The sequence below is a fragment of the Rhinichthys klamathensis genome, unplaced genomic scaffold (assembly GCF_029890125.1).
Source record: "Rhinichthys klamathensis goyatoka isolate OS25496 unplaced genomic scaffold, OSU_Roscu_1.1 h1tg000670l_1, whole genome shotgun sequence".
In the NCBI taxonomy this organism is placed as follows: domain Eukaryota; kingdom Metazoa; phylum Chordata; class Actinopteri; order Cypriniformes; family Leuciscidae; genus Rhinichthys; species Rhinichthys klamathensis.
Window position 1 is genome coordinate 441,519 of NW_026607106.1, and position 21,359 is coordinate 462,877.

The 21,359-nt window shown below is 36.6% G+C and overlaps 1 protein-coding gene across 1 annotated transcript; it reads right to left on the bottom strand.

The window, feature by feature from the left end:
• Positions 1–2,388: 2,388 nt before the first annotated feature.
• kctd5a (potassium channel tetramerization domain containing 5a) lies at positions 2,389–20,472 on the bottom strand. Its single transcript, XM_056241750.1, has 6 exons — positions 20,167–20,472; positions 14,830–14,938; positions 14,571–14,662; positions 13,663–13,758; positions 6,141–6,266; positions 2,389–4,728 (listed from the first exon to the last, which is right to left on the bottom strand). The coding sequence occupies exons 1-6, from the start codon at positions 20,386–20,388 to the stop codon at positions 4,699–4,701; spliced, it is 675 nt and encodes a 224-aa protein (XP_056097725.1). The 5' UTR covers positions 20,389–20,472; the 3' UTR covers positions 2,389–4,698.
• Positions 20,473–21,359: the final 887 nt, after the last annotated feature.

Sequence of the window (21,359 nt, forward strand, 5' to 3'; positions counted from 1 at the left end):
TAGATTTGTCTTGACCAGCACTGTACAGTCTCCATGTGAGAATGTGAGAGGATATAATGTGTTTCTGAGGCTCTGTCGGTTACAGTTAGGGCACAGCAACCTGTTGTAGATTCGTTTAAAAATCTTGTCAAACAGGATTTCAGCGCAACTAAATTTCGTGCTTTGGGAAGCAGACTCTTTGTGGTTTTGCATAGAGAAGTCTTTTTAGAGAACAGTATTTTTAGAGAAATCTTCACAATTTGTTTATTTATTAATAAAAAAGTATGGATGCTATTTATACTGAAACATTATGCTCTAGTTCATCCTCAGTTATCGTTCTGTCTGTTTATCTCTCTGTCATTCATTTTATCTATCTATCTATCTATCTATCTATCTATCTATCTATCTATCTATCTATCTATCTATCTATCTATCTATCTGTCATTTTATCTTAGGTTATTAATAACATGTAAGTTGATGTTGATATTTGATTCTTGTAAATATGGTATTTATAATGCATGCACAAGAGAACTGAGATGGGTTTTGGCCTGCTGCCACAGATGATCCAGTTGTTACATATTCAAGGTCATTTGACATGAGGTCTGGTGTAACACGAGACTAGCATCTCTTTCCAGCAGAAACCTCAGTGTGCCTCTCCACTCTCCCCCTGCAGTCCACCCGTTCTGCATAACACTATCTACACACAAAACCCTTCTCTTCTGCATGGCAATACAGAATAGCTGGGATGCTCAATATAGGACACGTATTAAAAATGTATGACCTTTAATGACTGTTCATTTATATCTTTATTGCTTTCCCCCCCCTGTGGATTCTGGTAAATCTGTGGATTCTCAAAGCACTGCATGATGTATGTCACATCCAAGATCAGAAGCAGAAAATGACTCATTTATTTCAATGGCAAGTCATGTATCACCTTTTCATGTAAATGACAAGATAAATAACTTTCATTTCATAAAAAAAAAAAGACAGACATTATATCATCTTGAGAGAAAACAATCTCTCCATAAGCTTTCTTTGGCAACAAAACCACTGTTTTTCTTACTGGCACTTAATCAGGTTAAGATGTAACAGGGCTGTCCTGTTTGGGCAAATTCTCTTTAATAATGCTTACATCTCGAGTTGCTCCCCAACAAATCTATCACTTCTGACATTTTGGCCAATAGAAATCTGAGCTTGCTGCAGGTTTTGTGGAGGGATTGGCTGGCTTGTTGCTAAGAGTCAAAGTGCAGTAACTCATTGAGGAACAGGGCATTCCCACACTGCTGAATAGAGTACGCACCCTGTAAGCAGAGAGAGATACACAAGGCAGAAGAGCGTGTCGCAGCTTGTTGAAATATCATGGGAAATTGCACAAGTGCACCTGTACCAGGCTCCCTGGTTATGCATGAGCGAATGCACCCCAATGTTTTGTGCAATCAAACACATAAACAAGGGCACGTTTGTTAAAAGGCAATGAGAGTATTTATGAATGCCAGAGTACTTAGGATATTGTAGTGGGTGGTGCAGTTATTCTTAAATAAAAAATAAAAAATAAAAAAAAGTGTTTGGGACCTCCAAAGGGCCACAAGGAGGGTGCAAGGAGGTATGTGGAAACTTTTAGAGAAGAGAAAAAAAAGTGGAAAACAATTTCACTGTTTTTTGGCCCTGGTACAAAGTGACTTGACTTGACTAATCATATCGTCAGCACTATCATTATAAGAGCAGACTGATTGATGAAATGAAAGGAAGAAGTGCTGCAATCATAGTGTTCTTGTGTTAGCAATGGTTACCTCCAAAGAAAGAAGTGAAGCCATCATTGCTTTGCATTAAAATGGCCTCACATGCAAGGGAATTGCAGCAAAGAATGTTGCACCTGAAATAACCATTAACTGAATCCAATAAGAACTTCAAGGAGACATATATGTAAACATATATAGGCTTTGACAGTATAAAATCCATTTTAATTTATTTATGCTTTTTTCATTAAAATATATGGCTGTCTTCATATTTTCATTTTTGGATCATCATTATATTTTGCAAGCCTTTTGGGTCAGAAAACACCTAGTTTAGGATCTACGTTATCTTACATGTTCCAACTCTAAAATACATAACAAATGCCCTCTGCTGTGCCAGTTGTGTCACTACAGCGCAGCATTTCTAGACTCAAACAGGCTTAATTCATACCCTTCCCACAAATGTCCTGTAGTCAAAGATCATAAATTCATAAGTGTAATACTTATTTTTTTGTAATACTTATATTTCCAGCAATTTAAATCTCTGCTCAAAACTTTGAAGTTATACTTTTTTTTTGTCGTTGTTTTATGCATTTAAGTCTGTGTTAAAAATGCAGAAAGGATGCATATCAGTATTTCAACTAGAAGGAAAACAAAAGGAAAAAAAAATAAACACTTCAGAATTCAAAAGTGTTTATTTAGTTTGACCAGGTTCTAGCATTACCATCATATACATTTTCCCCGGTCGTAACTTGCAATTACATATATAATATACTATGTGAATACACAAATTGTAAGCATAATAAAAAAAATACAAATACAAAAACATGTTATAGGATAATAGAGTATAGGAACAGCAGTGACAAAGTGGAGCAAAAGACATATCAGTCCGCTTCTGCCCATTTTCAAAATACATTTTGCAGATTGCACGCTTTTAATGGAGAACGAAAGAAAAAGAAAAATCGGAGGCATGACATCAGACACCCATGCCCGCCTCAGGAAAACAAAACAAAACTGGTGCCCATCAGAAACGAGTTAATGCAAGCAGGCATAATGGAGACGTGTGATCGGTGCATCAGTGTGCACATCCTACTTTCTCCACCAAGATCTGGGAGGCAGGACGTTAAAAAAAAAACGAGTTTAAGGGCTGCAGCGCCCTACACAGTGATGATAACCATCACTCTCCAGTGTCTCGGCCTGGACGTCGGCGGTGAGCGATGGGTGTTTTCAGTGCGCTGTCTGGATGCCACGCACTGTGTGGAGCCTCGGAGGCTTTAACAGAGGCACATTTCACCACGAGACACTGACTCAGTGAGCAAGCAACAGAACACTCCACTGATAAGGACCCAAACCTCCTCTCTAGCTGCTAAGACACAAGGTTGACAGTAACTAACTAGGTAATTGAGAGGATATGTAAACATACAGTTCTTGAAACCAAACTAGAATGTGGTGTCACATAGTCAAGGTAAGTAAACGTGTAGTATTATTGTTATAAAACACTAGCCATGTAAACTTCGCCTTGATCAGGCAATATTAAGAGATCGGATGAATCTCTGCAAAAAATTATAGCTTGTATTCCACTAGTAAAAGCCCTTTGTGTGTGTGTGTGTGTGTGTGTGTGTGTGAGAGGATTAGGAAAAATAACATGCACTGAATATTATGCTCTTTAGTCTATATACACAACGTCAAATAGATATGCTTTTAGCCTAGCAAAAGTGATGTGTTATTTCCCTGACCACAATTCCAAATGAAATTCAGATCTTGTGTAGGTTCGTTAAAGGCAACATTGTCAAAATATTATTATTTTTTTAAAATAAAACTACAGGATTATGTATATTTGGAATCTAAATTCAACTTGAACAAGTTGAAACAAAGCAAATCAAAAACTGCAGTGTTAAACTATGTGGATAATATTTTTTCACTCTTCTAGAAGTGCCCTTTCGGTCTCCATCACTTACCAAAGTGTGAACAAAAGACGCCCTACAACACCACTAATTAACAGTCACTGTCATGTAAGTAAAGCGTTGTTCGAAACGGTATTGCCAAAACAAATCAGGCTCAATTCCTTTGTAGCCTTGCCTTAATTCTCCATCTAAACCAAATCTAGCTATAAACATCTCTTTCACAAAGTCAACGCGTTTCATTTGTTAACAGTGTCGGGTGTTTTTTTTTGGGGTCATGAAAAAAAAAAAACATTTAAATAAAAGTTCCAGTTTAACAAAAATCCTAATGGAATGAATGTGGGGATGGAAGACAAACATTTTTCTGTTCTGTTTTTAACCAACTCAAGGCAGCAACAGCAAAACCTCACAAAACGTGAGGAAACTTTGAGGCAAACTGTTATGGATGTTCTTTCACCCTTCTGGTATAAAAACTAACACTACGCAAGTAAAAAAAAAAATCAACAAAATCATCTCATCTGTTCCTACAAACATGCTAAAACAAAAATCCTTGCTATAAAAATCCACCATTCCTTACCAGTCAACGTTACACATAAGCCATCTGAATATTGTAATCTCAATCAAAAATACTTTTTTCACTCTTAATTATAATGTCAAATGATGAGATTTAACTTCCTGGCATAATATATACAGTTTTAAATATATATATATTTTTTTATTTTTTTTGACAAAATTGCTCATTGGACCACAAATGATGTGATAAACATATTTTGTGAAAGTCGATTAGAGACCCTGAGTAAATATGATTGGACCAGACGTGATTGAGGCCCTTTTTGCTCAGCTTACTAATGACGTGCATATTCCTACCTTTCAAACAAAACGATTCAGATAGATCTGCCGATGTCAAGAACCAACAGTCCGGTATAACTGTGCAGGCACAAACAAGTGTCAATTATTCGAAATCAAAACAGAACATCCACTTTAAATAGGTTGTCATTCCGCTTGTCAAATTTCTCTCTCGGTGTGATATGGTGCACGTTGTTTTGCCCGGCAACTGCAGGACCGGAGGAAATAAAACAGTTGTTTCACATTCGAGAGCCTTGTTCTTGAAGAATCTGTAAGAGAGGAACAAGAGAGGTTAATGGATGGAGTGGAGAATGAAAGTCAGCAATGTCTAGATAAAACAGGGGCAGACTTATTAAATATTCAAAATAAGATTTAAAATTCATCACAAAAAAAAAAGAAAAAGAGAATCAGTTTGGTTAATTTCTGCACATCACTTCAACACTGAATCGACTGGCATTACTCTCAAATGTTCAAAGAAGTATCTGCAGAGTACATATTTATGAAAACATTTTAAATTATGGCTGTATGTTGTTTAATAATAATAATAATAAGGGTTATTATTGTTAACTAAAACTATTAAAAACATTTGTTTTAAAATAAAATAAAATATAAACATTAGTTGAAAAACTTTAAGTAAATTAAAAATTAGAAATGTTGCCTTGGCAATAAACTAAAATAAGTTTAAACTAATTAAATTAAACTATATCTGAAATAAAATAAATCATTAAATAATAATATTTAAAAAATTTTTTAAAAATAAATCACAAAACTACTAAAAATATGGAATAATATGGAAACTGAAAATAAAATATACATAATAAAATATGAATACAATTATAATATAACTAAAATAAAAAATATATAAATATATGTATATTGGAATTTTACTAATGTTCTACTGTGTTTTACTACTTGGCTAATGGCAGTTTGGTTGAAATTGAAAAAAATAATAATACTAAAAATATTTACCCTTAAGTCACAGCACAGCAAATAAATAAAGATGTATACTGAATATATGAAAATCATATATGACTTTTATTTTGCTATATCCCCCGGCCCTAAACGTGAGGCCTTTGCTTATTTGTTCAAGCGATTGTGTGGACCTCACAGGAAACGTACAACAATGCCTTGGTGATCTCACTCCAATGTGTTTATTACAGTGCATGACCTCTGTTGACCTGAGGGGTGGGGGTGCATTAAACATTGAGCAGGTTTTCCATCATTATCTGGGAGAGAAAAGCAGACTAGATGAGCTAAGGATATACTTCTAGGGCTTTCTAATAGGCACGAGTACAGCCAGACAGCATGCGTCAAATTGAGCACTAGCAACAGAGATTCAGAGAGGGAGGGAGCGAGCGAGTGACACTGCCTTCAGCATTCAGCAGAGACCTAATTATCAGCTTAAGTGATATGTAAATGATGCCTCACCAAGAAATACTGGAAAAAATATATATTTATATTTCCATATCCTCAGTGTGCACAGCATGCAGGGAAACAAAACACTCAGGCATGAACACATTTGATCTGGTTAATCAACTCTTTGAGTACTGTTATGCCATGTGACCATCTGAAGAGCAGGGCTGTGGGATATTTTCTTACGATCTGTGCGCAAGTGACTATTTCTGTCCGTGCACGAGGGAAGAGTGCATGGGAGACTGTAAAAGGGTTCTGTTATCCTCACCTTGGCCTTTTCACTGGGCTCGCTGTTTGTGCCGTATGACTGATTGTGCAGCTCCTTAGAGACCACGCAGAGGAACTCAGCTTGATCCTCATTTCCATAGTTGTACGAAGAGCCGATACTAACCAACTGCCAGGAGAGAGGAAAGGAAAACACATGACGACAGTATTTCCATAGTGAACTGATTTGACTATGATACAATATATTCAGTTGTTGCCTGATAATAATGTGTAAAACCGCAAAAATCAAAAGAAAATAAAGAAAAACATGTTTGCATTAAAAGTAGGGTAGGCAATTTGTTTTATAAACATTTTTTGTTATACTGGTTGATACTCTCTTCTCATCCTGATAGCAATTAATAATAAAAGTGGTCTAGGGGTGTGCAATGTGGCAAAAATATCATATCACGTTTTTTTTCTTCAGGAAAATCACGATTCATGATTTTATCACGATTCTTTTTTATGTTGGTTCGACTATTTTGCAGGTGACTGAGCATTACAGCCAAACCAATGTCCCTATTTTAAAAACAAAGCCTTACAAGGTAACAAAATATCAAATAAAAAAATAATTGCAGACTTTTAGGCCAAAGTGGCGAAGGTAAAAAATCTGTGTCATTATTTGCTTTGTCATTAAAAATAAGAACAGATGTACACATTACACATACACAACTTAATATACTAATTACTAATGAAATAAACAGTGCTTTATTTAACAGTAGCATTCAAGAAATTAATTGAACAAATATGAGTCAGTTGTGACCAGCAACTGTATGGTTAGCCACATTCTTCAAAATATCTTTTTTTGTGTTCAGCACAAGAAAGAAATTAATACAGGTTTGGAACAACATTGTTGATGACAGAATTTTCCCCATATTTTCTCTCTAAATTTCAGTTTGCTATCACTTTAGACATAACCAACTGTGTTTATGTAAACCTTGTGTGTATTTGACAGTATTAGCGGAATAGGGCTCGAAAGATAACTTGTAACCAGGCGCTGTTTGACAGGCTTTTAGTGTGTGCACTTTATGTGCTCAGAAAAGTGCATGTTAGAACAGCGCATCAACACGCGAATGAAATGTTTAACCGGCAAGGCTTTAAAGCACATGCAAACAGTGTACTTTTGTGAACTGCAGTGTCCCGTATCTCTGCGTTAACATTTGTGAATGTACGTCGCGTTGTACAGTATGTTGAGATGGAGGCGCCGGAACTGCAACTGATAGAACGCACTCACTGTAGCACAATACTACGATATTTCTTCAAAAGCAGAAAAAAAATCGTTAAAGATCAAAAATCGTGATATCGCACACCCCTAAAGTGGTCAAAATATTAAAACATGCACATTTATGTTCTGTGGAAGTCTCAGGACCAAAAAATGTGCGTGCAATCATTGTCTGTCAACATATGCATTTCCATAGTTCTTGGGACCCTGCTCACGCAGACATCACATGTCATCAGCGCGTTCAGTAAGGCTATGCAGAGTTGTAGACAGACAGTCACTGAGCGCCACAAACATATGTCTATGATGGGAGCGTTTGAAAGCGGATCTGTCTATCAGTGGATATATTAGGGATTCGCTGATAGATGCCTGCTTTCAAACGCTCCAGTGTTTATAGACATATATTAACACAATGACTAGAATGCGTTCAGCAGCGCTCAAAATGCTAGAGGGAAATGCTGGTATAGTCCATTTTTGTACATTTCAGTACAGACTTGGTACCGAAGTGTGTACTTTTGACATCTCTAGTTTTAGCCCATTTTCATGCTTGTGTTTGCCTTATTTTAAAAGGGTCCTAATATGCTTTTTTACATTTTTACTTTCTCTCAGCGTTCAGACAGAGGGTGAAAACATATGGGGCTTTGGGGCAACAAAAGTAAATACGAAAAATTGTTTTTTTTGAACAATAAATGATGTAAACGTATTCTATTAGACCCCATAAACAAAATGATCAACCTGTAAAGCAGCACAATAGGACCCCTTTAAGTCATCTTGAGGTCCCCTGGTTGAGAACCACTGCCTTGGATGCTTCACTCACCACAGGTTGTTAAACCACAGACACTTCCTCACACCTGCTACTGACTAGGGATGAACGCACTCGAGCACCGAACCCCCCATTCGCACCACAAATTACATCTTGTCCCTTAAACAATCCAAGCATGAAGCCTACACTTCGTTTCTGTGTTACCCTTCCACCACAAGCGCATGCATATGCAAAAATAAAGGCAAACAATGTTTAGCATGCTAGTCAAATAAAAGCAACCTTCCAAAAACATTTTCCACTGCTCCTACTAGATGCACTGATCATATTGATCTCAACTTTAAACAAAGCAAACATCACATGTATCACTAAAAAACTAGAGATCAACCGATATTGATATTTCAAAACCGATACCAAATATTTGCTTGATTATGTGTCCGTCTGCCCGATATATTGAACTGATATTAATTTATGGTTTTCAGTTTTTGACAATTATAACAACAGCGCTGAACGAAACAAACTGTTTTAACACTTTTTAAATACTGTAATTTCTCCAATTACACTCCCTCCTTGCATACAAACCAAAACACACTTACAATTAAGAATATAGTGCACTGTCACCAAACTGCCTTTTTTTTTTATCTTTGATCAAGTAAACAAACAAGTAACGAATATGCATGTAAAATTCAAACAAATAAAAACAAATACAAAACATTCTAAATAACCTGAATTACTAAAGTGTAGCTTAATAATATCCCAGTTTCATCTTTTTATTTATAACAACAGCATTAATATTAACAACAGGAAATATTTACTTACAAAGTCTAATGCTTTCAAATGGAGAACATAAAATAAAGAACAGTGGAGTCTATCAACTCCCCATAAATGTAAGCATTCGTTTAAACTATAGTTGTAAAAGGTTTGTGTTGTTCAATACACTAAAGGACGGAGTAAAGAGAATGGAACAATAAACAACAGAAATATAAACAAAACAGCGAATTACAGAGTCCATCTCATTTGGCATGTTATAAGAATTAATAATTTTTAGCTGGTCTACATTATGAAATGCCTGCTGACAGCACGCTGTTTTTATCTCTGCGTTTACACATAAGTTCTCTCATATTCTTTCAATAATTAATAATTTCCACAGAGTTGTAATTACTTAGATGTTCATAAGTCAAATAAAGGTTATATAATAGATGTTTATATTACCGGTATTTAAAAAGTTTTAAATTAGTGGATTATGTTGTGTTTTATTTAATGAATATAAAGTTGCGTCTTTATAGACTGAGAAAATCACTCACTGCTCTTGACTAGTTAAGCCCCGCTGAAGCAACTCTAAATATTAACCTTGCTATTAAATTAAAGATACAATATGATAAGAGCAATAATATGAACAGTGAAAGTAACAGTAGCTCCTACTACAAAAGTGTAACAGACATATCTATTAAATAGACATATCTAAGAAAATATCTATTTGCTAAGTCAATTCATATTCTTTTGGCTTCTCTGCCCAACATTTTTAAAAGTTAAAAGTGCAATGAAAGTACAGGTATCGGTAATCGGTATGGGCAAGCACTAAAAATAAAAGTATAGGTATCGTTCTGGAAAAAGTAGTATCGGGGCATATAGACTTGTATTTTTTAAAATTCATTATCATTAAAATGACTGAATTTCATTAAAGTCTAATATTAATAAAATTATACAAAAATAAGCTAATTTAAAATGTATATAATAATATATTAGTAAATGTTAAAATTAACATTAACAGAGATTATTATGCTTTAGAAATGCAGTTCATTATAGTGCATGTTATATTAGTAAAGTGTTACTTACCACCCAAAAAAAACACACACAAAAACAACACATTTTAGGTTTTCAGCTTCAGCCCAGAATTTTTCATTTCGGTGGATCTCTAATTTTTATTAAATACACAAGCACTTAAAATACTTAAAACACTTATAGACACACACTTATAGAAACACACACACACACACAATTTTATTATGTGGCTTAGTAAGACAGAATTTCAACAACATTAATGGCAAAGTATTTTCCAATCTAAATATTTAACAGCTGTTATGATGGATGATGACATCTAACGCTGATGGAAACAACAACCCAACATTGTATCTATCGGTGCTTCCATCCACAGCATTTTCAAAGGTGCATTACAGGGAATGCCTGGCATTCTGTCACCTTACAGCTGCCCATATAAGGTAACACTTCAGGACGAGCCAAAAGCAGGTCAGGAGAGCCCCCACACCTCACTCACTGTGCTGGGGAAAACCCTCCTATACCACACGGTTCATTCATTGGCCAACGCCACCTCTACACCACATATAGACAGAAAAACATCCCCATTCACTACAGGAGTTTTCACTGGATGGATGTCAGTTCATACAAACCTGAGCTGAGTTGGTTCATAGGTTTTATGAGAAAGAAAAAGCATTGATTTAACTGGCAGGTAAAAAAAAAAGAAAAAGAGAAGTGTTTTGCAAACTGCCGTAAGAATAGTAAAATTAGCATCCCAAAATTTGAATCAGTAAGTTACATCTAACCGCTGGCTTTAGATCACAATGTCCAAACGATCACATTTAAAGACCAGCGCATTATTCACGGTTGTTACACCCTGTCTTCAACAGACACGACAGATGACCACAACAGCTTTAGTCAGTCCACACTGGAAGTTGCATACCATCGTACAACACTCACTAACACAGACCAATCAGCTGGTAACTATATATCCAACAATGCCATCGCAGACAACCCATAAATGGCTGGTGTTAAACTATATACCATTTTGTCCAAACCACTATTAAAAAAAATTTAATCTCTTATGCTCACCAAATTCAGCAAAACAGTAATATTGTGAAACATTACAAGTTAAAATACATTTTCTATTTGAATATATTTATTCTGAAGTAGGGGTGCACGATATATCGAATCAATATCGTTATTGCGATATCACGTTGCTCGATATCAATATCGAAAATCTCGCGATATTTATGGGATATTTTGTTTATGATGCGTCCGGTCCGACATGCACCGTTGCATTTCCCCAGACTCATTTCCTGATTCTCCTTCTCCATAAACAACATGAAATCAAGGAGAGGGTTAACTTTTCATGCAACAGATTTCCCACAGTGGTCAGAAAGAACAGGGGAGACACTTTGTTTTTCTCAATATGACTGAGTCGCTACTCCCTCTAAAGCTAATCGCCGTCACTCTCTCACTTCTCCCTTGCTCTACTACCACACAGTCCCCACACACTTGCCGGCCACCTGGCAACTTCATGCGTTTTCACTGATCGGATACCTATCTGATTTATCAAAACGATATTCCTTTTACACCTGGTCACATAAATGTGTTTTTGCAAAACGGATATAAATCCGATCTTCAATTGACCCTTCGCTAAGCCCCGCCCTCCTTAGTTACTGTTGCTACGCCTGTCAAGCTTTCGCGGCTGCCACGTCTATTACAGTGTGAATGCACCGGTGTCAGACATTCCCAAGGAGATATTTAGTCATTTTTGGCGAACAAGTGAAATATCTGAGAGAGCAAGACAAAAGGGACAGCAGTATGCATTCGAGGGATATATCCACGACATAATATGCAACCGATTAGAGAATAATTTCATCAAAATTGAAGCTAAAGCCTATAACGTTAGGTCCCAGCGCAAGTAGCAGCCGCCTCCTTAGCAGACCATTCACATGGGAAACACACAAATTGAACAGCTATGTTCATGCACAGCAGAGTAAGTGAAATGTGAAAATAATCTAATATCAAATCAATTTAAATCAAACAGTTTACCCATCAATCTAACACCGGGAGAGCCGCGATCGGATTGGGGTAAAGTTACAGGGGTAAAGTTAACGTTAGTAGGCCGTCCGCCGTCGATTAACACAATGCTGAAACATATTTTAAAGTATGTCAGTGAGCCTCCGTCTTGCCTTTAATCGTCTTATTTTACGTTCAAATATATGCATTATGAACAAAGAACCGCCATTATTTCCAAGCAATAGGCGTCTTTTTTTTGTTGATCCTGTCGACATTTAGTTGTGAATGGGTCTCCACACTGCTTGATCCACGCCCGGGATTTCTCCCCTTTGGCTTTTAGGTTTCGGGAAGAGAAAAAATGCCACCCCACCGTCCAAACTTTTAGGATACCGGGTATCAGATTTGCACAATCCATACACACAACGCTTCGGCATGTTTGCCTCGCTCGAAAGCTTGACAGACCTCCCGCGCCTAGTTACGGTTGCTAAGCCACGATTGGCCAGTGGCGGTTTTCGGGCGTGGCTTAGCGAAGGGTCAATTCCCACGCTATAGCCTATGCAGATTTAATGGAGTGCGCGTCACCGAAAGCAACAGTTATGATCTGCATTTTACGATCATCAGCTAAAATGTCAAAATCAAATAACGCAGTAAGAGAGAACGGCAACAGCCCTGTTCAGATCATTTCGTTTATTTACTTTTAATGAAGATAATTGTGTGTAAAGCGTCTGCGACTTACTCTCACTTTGATTTGCGATCGTTTGCGCGTTGGCTTGATGAAGAGATACTCATCTGCGGTGATGCGTGTTGCAGCTACGCGCGTCGTCATATCTGGCCATAACATGACATGTAGCCTGTAACACGTTCTCATTTTACATTTACACTTGTCCAGTTTCGTCAGGAATGCGGCCCAGACCTCCTCCTGATGTGGTTTGAGCGATCGGATTCAAATCCGTCTCGAACGCGTTTCGGATGGTATTTACACCTGGTCTTTTCACAATCTGATAGCTATCCGATCACAGAAAACGCATAAAGTGGCCAGGTGTGTTCTGTAGACTTGCTCTTTATTTATTGTTTTTTACACTGTAGTGTACATACAACCAGTAAAACATGTCCTGTTCTGTAGACATGGTTATTATTTATTTATTCATGTTGTACCAGTCCAATATGACTGTCAGTTGAAATAAACCTTATGTTGTAAGAACTTGTTTTATTTATTAATCTTTTTTGATGCGTTTTCCCATAACTTTTGTAGTTTCACATACGTTTAAAAATATCGAAATTAACATCGATATCGCAATATTCATTATCGATATCGCAATATCACCTTTTTGTCAATATCGTGCACCCCTATTCTGAAGCCATTAAGCCAGTCTTCAGTGTCACATGATCCTTAAGAAATCATTCTAATATGCAGATTTGCTGCTCAAGATAAATGCATTACTATCAACGTTGAAAACAGTCGTGCTGCTTGATATTTTTGTGGAAACGGCGATACAGTTTTTTTTTTTTTCAGAACTCTCGAATCGAACGTTCAAAGAACGACGTTTATTTGAAATAGAAAACTTTCGTAACTTAAATGCGTTTACTTTCGATCAATTTAATGTGTCCATTTTCTTAAAAAATATGTAGATATCTTATTGACCCGAAACCTTTGAACGGTAAAGTCTCGGCCACAAACCGATATAGTACAGATATTTTGAGCATCTCCAATTAAAACTCCTCAGTGTGCTAAAAACAAGAGAGTAATCCCAGTGTTGTGCTTCTAATCACCTGTTCAAACTTCCAGCCATCTGACATGGTGGAGACCATCTGTGTCAGCTCCTCCTCCTGACACTGTAGGACTCTGTAGACGTGCTTCACGGGCAGCTGAGGGCAGAAGAAAGACTGAGAATACAAAAAAACCTGCCATATTATGCAAAGTCAAGGCACACTTTCTTTTTGTCGGTGCTCTGATTTAATTGTAAAATGATTCTGTCATTCCTGCAGACCTACAAATGTCATCAGATTAAGGTGCTGAGAAGGCAGATTTCAGCAGACACCTTTGTCATGGGATACAGCAGGAGCATTTTGAAAGGACCATGCAGACCGGTTAATATGTTTGTTTTGTATCAATGGGCCTAATTCATGAAACACAAATAGTGTGTAAATTGTATAATGACATTTTTTTAAAATATTTTTTATATATAAAAATATTCCATTCAATTAAACATTTTACGCAGGAAGATTTTATGAAAGATTTACACATACATTTGCTCTGCTTCATGAAGTGGCGATAAGGAAGCTTGTTTCCACCAGGGAATAAATAATTCAAAAAGGCAATTGCGACTTTTTCAGAACTGAGTTTATTTCCCACAATTATGACTAGTTTTTCAGAACTGTAGATTTATTTCCCACAATTCTGACATTTTTCAGAATGGCGATTTTCTATCCCACAATTCTGACTATTTATTTTTCAGAGCTAATAGTTTATATCCCACAATTCTTACAATTTTTCTCAGAGCTGCTAGTTTCTATCCCACAATTTTTTCTCAGAACTGTGAGTTTCTATCCCGCAATTCTGACTATTTTTCTCAGCATTGTGAGATAAACTCGCAATTGCGAATAAATATATCAAAGTGAAAACACTTAGATTAGTTGTTTTGTTAGACAGGAAGTAGCACAATCTTAACATGACTTACCTGGGCCGTTTTACAATCCCGCTCCCTGATTTTGTCTTTAACCAGTTTAATCAATGAAGTGATATTGTAGAATTCAGCCTCTTCCAGCACACCTGAGAAACATTTTACAGATGAAATGTTTAAATAAAAACCACATATCATAGACAAAACAGCTTGCTGTCCAAAACATGTAGAACTTAAAAACAAGTTACAACTGAATTTGAAATCTAACAACATGTCCAGACATATCTTAAAGTTCTTGGTGGCATTCCCATCATACCTTCCTCTGCAAGGCCTCTGTTCAGCACCAGCTTCCCATGTCTCAGATAGTTGAGCACCGGACCAAAATAAGTGGGATCACGGTCTATCAAATAAGCACCCGTGTCATCCTGGATGAGGAAAGAGCATTATCAGTACCACGATGCTTGTCTACAAAGGGATTGCAGCATAATAAACATCATGCAGGTTATTAAATCTGGCTATAACGACTCACCACCTTTTCAGATAGTTTGTTCAAATTATAGAACATTTTAAAAGAAATAATAAGCAGTGTCTTATCAGTACTCAAGGGTATATCTGACTTTATCTGTACTCAAGGTGTGGCTGACATTTAACATACATGCAGCAAAGCCCATAGGGACGCTGATCCATCTCCAGCACAACATGATCACCACGGATCAATATTGAGGTCAGGAAAGAAGAGAGCTTTACTCCACAACATTTACCCTTAAAAGAAAGCAATTGGCAAGAGCAACTTCACAGTTAAAATTCCTATTTTTTTGTAATGAAAACATCTTTATTTATCAGAAATATTTTTGACTAAGCAGAGAACATAAGAAACGATTTGTCTTTTAGCAGCTTTCCACTGCCGTTGCCCTAATAAATGATGCATACTGACCTTTAAAAGTTTAAAAGCATGCAGGCAACCCTATTTCTTCTTGTGTCACATAGAAGAAACTAGAGGATTAATTAAAAAAAGACCAGTATATACTTGTATGACATGATAAATATTCATATTAGTGCATTCACTAATTATACCAGTTTAATTGGTTGCTAATTCAATTCAGGATCAATTCCTGCAAATTATTATGCGTTGTGCGCGAGTATTAAAAGATTTGTAGTTATTAACTGTTTTGCTCACAGCTTAAAAAAGTAAGGTAAAGGCATTTAACAACCAATAACTCAATAGAAAATAATAAAAATTACTTAAAAAAAAAATATTTGATTTCACTTATATTAAATTCTTATTTACAAAGTAAACTGACTAACAGTTTCCATTGTTTGCTCCTGATAAATACTTGTGAAATAGTTTTAAAACAATTCTACTAAACCATATAAATAATATTAATAATTTTTAATATTGTTAGTTTAACCAGATAAAAATGAGTGAAATGGTTTAATTGGATAAACACTAGTTTAACACAATAATTAATATATTCAGATAAGCAGTAGTAAAATATTTTATAGCATAAGATTGCATACTTAAAGGCCCACTGAAGTGCATTGGAACGCGCAGCTTTGTATGATGCGTTGGCGTAATTTCCATTGTAACAGGAAGCTACGGCGGGACATATTGAACGGCTCCTCCCCCTTTTCAAATAGCCAATAGCGTTTAGTTTACCTCACAAACTGCGAGTCGTACTTGACACCACCATGGAAGCGAATCCGAGTGCTGATGAAACGTTAGTAGACGTGTGAATAAATTCTAGCAATTTCATTCTTAAAGGTTCTCTAAGCGATCCTGGGTGACGTCACTTCTTGTTGACGTTCGAACTATTGTCAAACAAAACGGAGGCTAGCTAGACCCTCCCTCCTCCTCATCCGCACACTAACCCCCCAAACCACACCCCCAAACCCTTCTTGTCGGTCATTGGCTGGAACAGTTTGTTATGTTTTGGGGAGCGGGTCGCTGCAGTTTGTTTTTGGTGCTGTTTGTGAAGCATGGGCTGTCTACAGAGATCGCGTTTCTTTACAGTGTGTTCAGGGGACAGGCAGCCAGCGGATAGTGAGGAGATGTTTGCTGTATGTGACAAAAAATGTTTTGGCCTAAAAAACACATGACATCGCTTAGAGCACCTTTAACCAATGTACAGTTAGAAAACGGAATAAAAAAGCGTTTGAGCAACCAAACTCACATCTCCAACCCATATTGTTCCGTGACGTGTGAACGGTTGCTTTGGCCAGGTGGAGTGTTTAAAGCATAGGGGGCGGAGCTTTAGATTCTAGAGAGCATTTGATTGGACAGAAGATGTGATGAGAAGCTGAAGTCCGGGGTGATGTCATAAAAATACGTGATCCATTTTACCGTACTAAGTTTTGAACGCTTATCTCCTAAATGCGAATTTTGTCATTGTTTTCGAACACACGAGCTTATTCATAACCTTAATCTACTTATAATGAATAACAGGGCTGTAACGATACGCGATATAAAATCGAAATCGCGATACTCAGGTCCACGATCCTGTATCGCGATGTGAGAAGGCAGAATCGCGATCACACCCCTTCCAACTTCCTGTCCAGAACCAGGGCTCGAATTTCGGCGCGGGATTGCGGGTATTGCGCATAATTCTAATCATTCCCGCAGGTCTCCCATTTATAATGCGGGAAATTCCCGCAATTGTAATCCACACAGATAATAAAATCAAATCATTCTTTTAACAACTATCTTCCAGACGCAATTTCACAAACAGCGTGAGTGTTCAGCGGTGCCGCGCGCGTCTTCTATCTCTTCTCATAATGTGTTGTGCAAGGCAGGCATCAAGAGCTGCGGCGATAATACACACTCGTGTTCAGGAGTCGGGACCATAGACTGTAAGGTCGGGACATGACGGAATATTCACTTGCACAATCGGGCCAGCAATGCATCGTGACTGAAGTCTATTTAAGTCTTACCAGTTTAAACATTCAAGCGATTTTAAACTAATCAGTGCTCGCGCGCTCTCTGAGATTATTTTCTATGCGCTCATTTATAGAAAATCCGCCTCAAAAACAGCTGGCTAGTAACTATTTTTCGCGGATTATATTGCTTTAACACGCAAAATTGTCAATTTCGGTCTTTGTGAGTAGGCTATACTCTAAATATAGTTGGTTTTGTCTTTAATAAGCATAAAACGCATGCCAGTAATGAACACAGGATCCGTGCACTAGCTCTTAAAGTGACGGCAGCCATATGTGTCTGTCATTAATTTTGTTGTCAAACAACAAAAGATAGCTTTAAGTTAAAGGAATCAGGATTAATAGCCTATTTATTTAATTTATTCAGGACTAAAATACTACCCAGTGTTATTTTCCATTTGATTACTTTATTCAGTTTCTGTATATGAATACTAGTGTTAGACCTATTCAAAACTTTTCTCTTTAATTGTCTTTATTTGTATCTTTATTCTATTGTATTTATTTGTGCTACTTTTTTTCAATTTAATTAAACAATTTAAATCAAGCTTCCTTGTGATGTGTAAATTCTTAACAACAATATTACCCCATTGTAAAAATGCAATGAGCGCAAACATTTAGGCAAGATAAATGTAATAATTTTGTTTGGAAAAAATGCCCCCCCTTTCTCCCCCTCAAACAAAAAAAATCCCCCCCATGAGAATCATCTAAAGGGGAGATCGTTTTTGGCAAATGGGGATCCCCCCATTTTCCAAAACGAAATTCAGGCCCTGAGAACTACCACATCTTTAAATTACTATTAGTATTATTTGAAGTTAACATTATAAAATACGTAGACCTACACCACAAAACTAGTTGAGGATAAATTATTTAAAATTTGGCAATTTCAGCATTATGGACGTGAAATTTGCAGCCAAAACTTGAAATATAAATTCTCAGAAAGTGCATTAAATGAATCCTCAATTGACCGGCAACACGTCCAACATGCAGATGCATATCCTACGGCACCATCCCGAAATCAATTTAGTTGGAGTACAGAACACAGCCCAAAAGCAGCAGCCTACACTGCCTAGTATAGTTTAATAATTTGGATACTTATTATTGTTCTTTGGTGTTTAGATTATACAGGTTTTTCCTGATGTTATTTAATAAAAATACCGGTATTTTTTTTCTTCTCTCAAAATCTCTTTTTTTCACCACAAGCCCCGCCCCGTGATAGAATCGCGATACGAATCGAATCGTGGGTCAAAAATCGTGATACGAATCGAATCGTGGGTTTGGTGTATCGTTACAGCCCTAATGAATAATAAGTGTGCAAAATGCGGATTGGTACTGTATATACAGGAGAATGACATTTCATAACCCTGCAGCTATTTATTAATTAAGGCTAACATATTCATACTAAAAGCTTAAAAACAATATTAATTCAATGGACCTTTAACATTAAATATTTTGCATTGGATCTTGATGCATTAGCTATTATAAATGAACAATGAGCAAACTTTTCAGCAATAATCAGCATTTAATAACCATATAATGTTAATAAATATATTATCATGAATTGTTAGTTAATAATGCATTAGTGTTAAAATATTCAACTCAATATATTCATACCGGTATTAATGTTCATATTATTAATGTTCATATTCATTTTAATTCAAAATATTCAAGTTCAAATTGCACCATATCTAGACACGAACCAAGATTAATAAATGCTGTAAGAGTATTGCTTATTAATTCATGTTAACTAATGATTTTAATTAATGGTAAAGACGTAAGTTAATAAACAGTTACCAGCATTTCAATGGTTTAATATAGCTAGAAACTTAGTTAATATTTCTAGGTATCCAGTCAGGAAAAAAAGTCAAACTGTTAAATAGGCAAAAGCTTGTAATCTTTGTAATATTTTTATTATTTAAGGCTTGTGAAAACCGTAATTAAAGTTCTGAAATTAGCACTTGACATGTAGCATGCAAGTATGTACTGATATAAGAACTAAAGGCGATGTATTTTTGTATTTTCATATTTAAACGAGCTAATGCTAATCAAAATATACTACAAGCAGCACCATATCTAGACACGAACCAAGATTAATAAATGCTGTAAGAGTATTGCTTATTATTAATTCATGTTAACTAATGATTTTAATTAATGGTAAAGACGTAAGTTATTATACTAGCATTTCAATGGTTTATAGCTAGGAACTTAGTTAATATTTCTAGGTATCCAGTCAGAAAAAAAGTCAAACTGTTAAACAGGTAAAAGCTTGTAATCTTTGTAATATTTTTATTATTTAAAGTTTAGTGAAAACAGTAATGAAAGTTCTGCAATTAGCACTTGACATGTCATGTAGCATGCAAGTTTGTACTGATATAAGAACTATAGGCGATGTATTTTCATATTTAAACGAGCTAATGCTAATCAAAATATACTACAAGCAGCCTCTTTGAACATATCTGACAGACTACAGCTAACTTTAATTAGTAAACAAGCCACATCAAGTGTTATCAGTTAAGCTAAGCTAGTAAGCGGAGCTCCGTTGACTGTAACTTTACTAGCTAGCCGTCCAGCTAAAATAGTAAAACACATCAATATAGCGAAATGTTAGACTATAAACCCATTATTTTGCGTCTACACAGTGCAACTGATTTGCCTAAAGTCCGGATACGTGAAGTCGCGGTTAGTGTTCACTGTCATGCTAGTAAAGAGCTCGCGGTATAAATACCTTGTCAGAGTCGAGGTCGGGGTCGGCCTGGCACAGGCGGTACAGGAAAGATTTCGGGTCTCTGCACAGCGTTTGTCTCGTTGTGAGAAAGTACGTGCCGCCGACGTTCAGACGAACCCATTTGGACGAGCCGCTTCCCGACGGCTGCAGTCTCTCACCGGGAAAAAGAACGGGACACCTCCGACCATTCGAGCCGCTCGGGTCAGGGCTCTTCTCCGCCATCCCTCCTCTGCGCTCCCGCTGACTGGCTGTCGACTGATGGAACTGAGCTGACTCAGAACGAGACTAGAGCAGGAAGTGTGTGTAGGGAGTTTGAGAGCCGCTGTGCCCTGAGCCCTCCCTTCACACAGGCTCCGTCACCATACACACAGTGCTGTCTATCTAGACCGCACTTTTGCCACCCAAGAATACTGCACGCGCCGTGATGCGCATCCTAGCTAGGCAGCTCTGTACGTTTTGAACAATTATGTCATTGTTGTTTATGCGTTTAAAACAGCCACATGATTTTTTTTTTTTAACAGCCACATGATTATAGACATACATTTATGACTGTTATCCCCTAAATATTACATGATTAACTAAATGTATTTTTTCCAGGTACTCTCTGATATGGACTTACTGTAAAGCTTCTTTAAAACCCTATGATTGTTAGCCAGAGGAGAACTGGCCCCTGACTAGCCTGGGTTCTCCCAAGGTTTTTTTCTCCATCCAATCTGATGGAGTTTTGGTTCCTTGCCACTGTCGCCTTGCTTTTGGCTTGCTTAGTTGGGGATATTTAATATTCAACAATATTATTGAACTGTGTTGTACTACTTTCATGTTATCACTGTGAAGCTGCTTTGATGCAATCTGTATTGTGAAAAGCGCTATATAAATAAATGTGACTTGACTTGACTTGACTTGACTGTCAAAGAGAGTGTACAGTAGTATTAAACACTAGTAAAACCACTTGGTAGGCTACTTAAATTGTTTAGTCAGATGAACACCTTTTTTGTCAAATTGTTAATACAACGATTTAGAAGACAGATAAGTATTGAAGCCAATTTCTGTCACATGTGAAGAAGAAAAAAGGCATTCTTTGGTTTGCTGAGTCAACATAAAAAGACACAACATAACAACACAACATAAAAAGTCAAAATTGTTGTGAGATAAAAGTCCACAAAGTAATTACCAGATAAAAAGCTGAAATTATA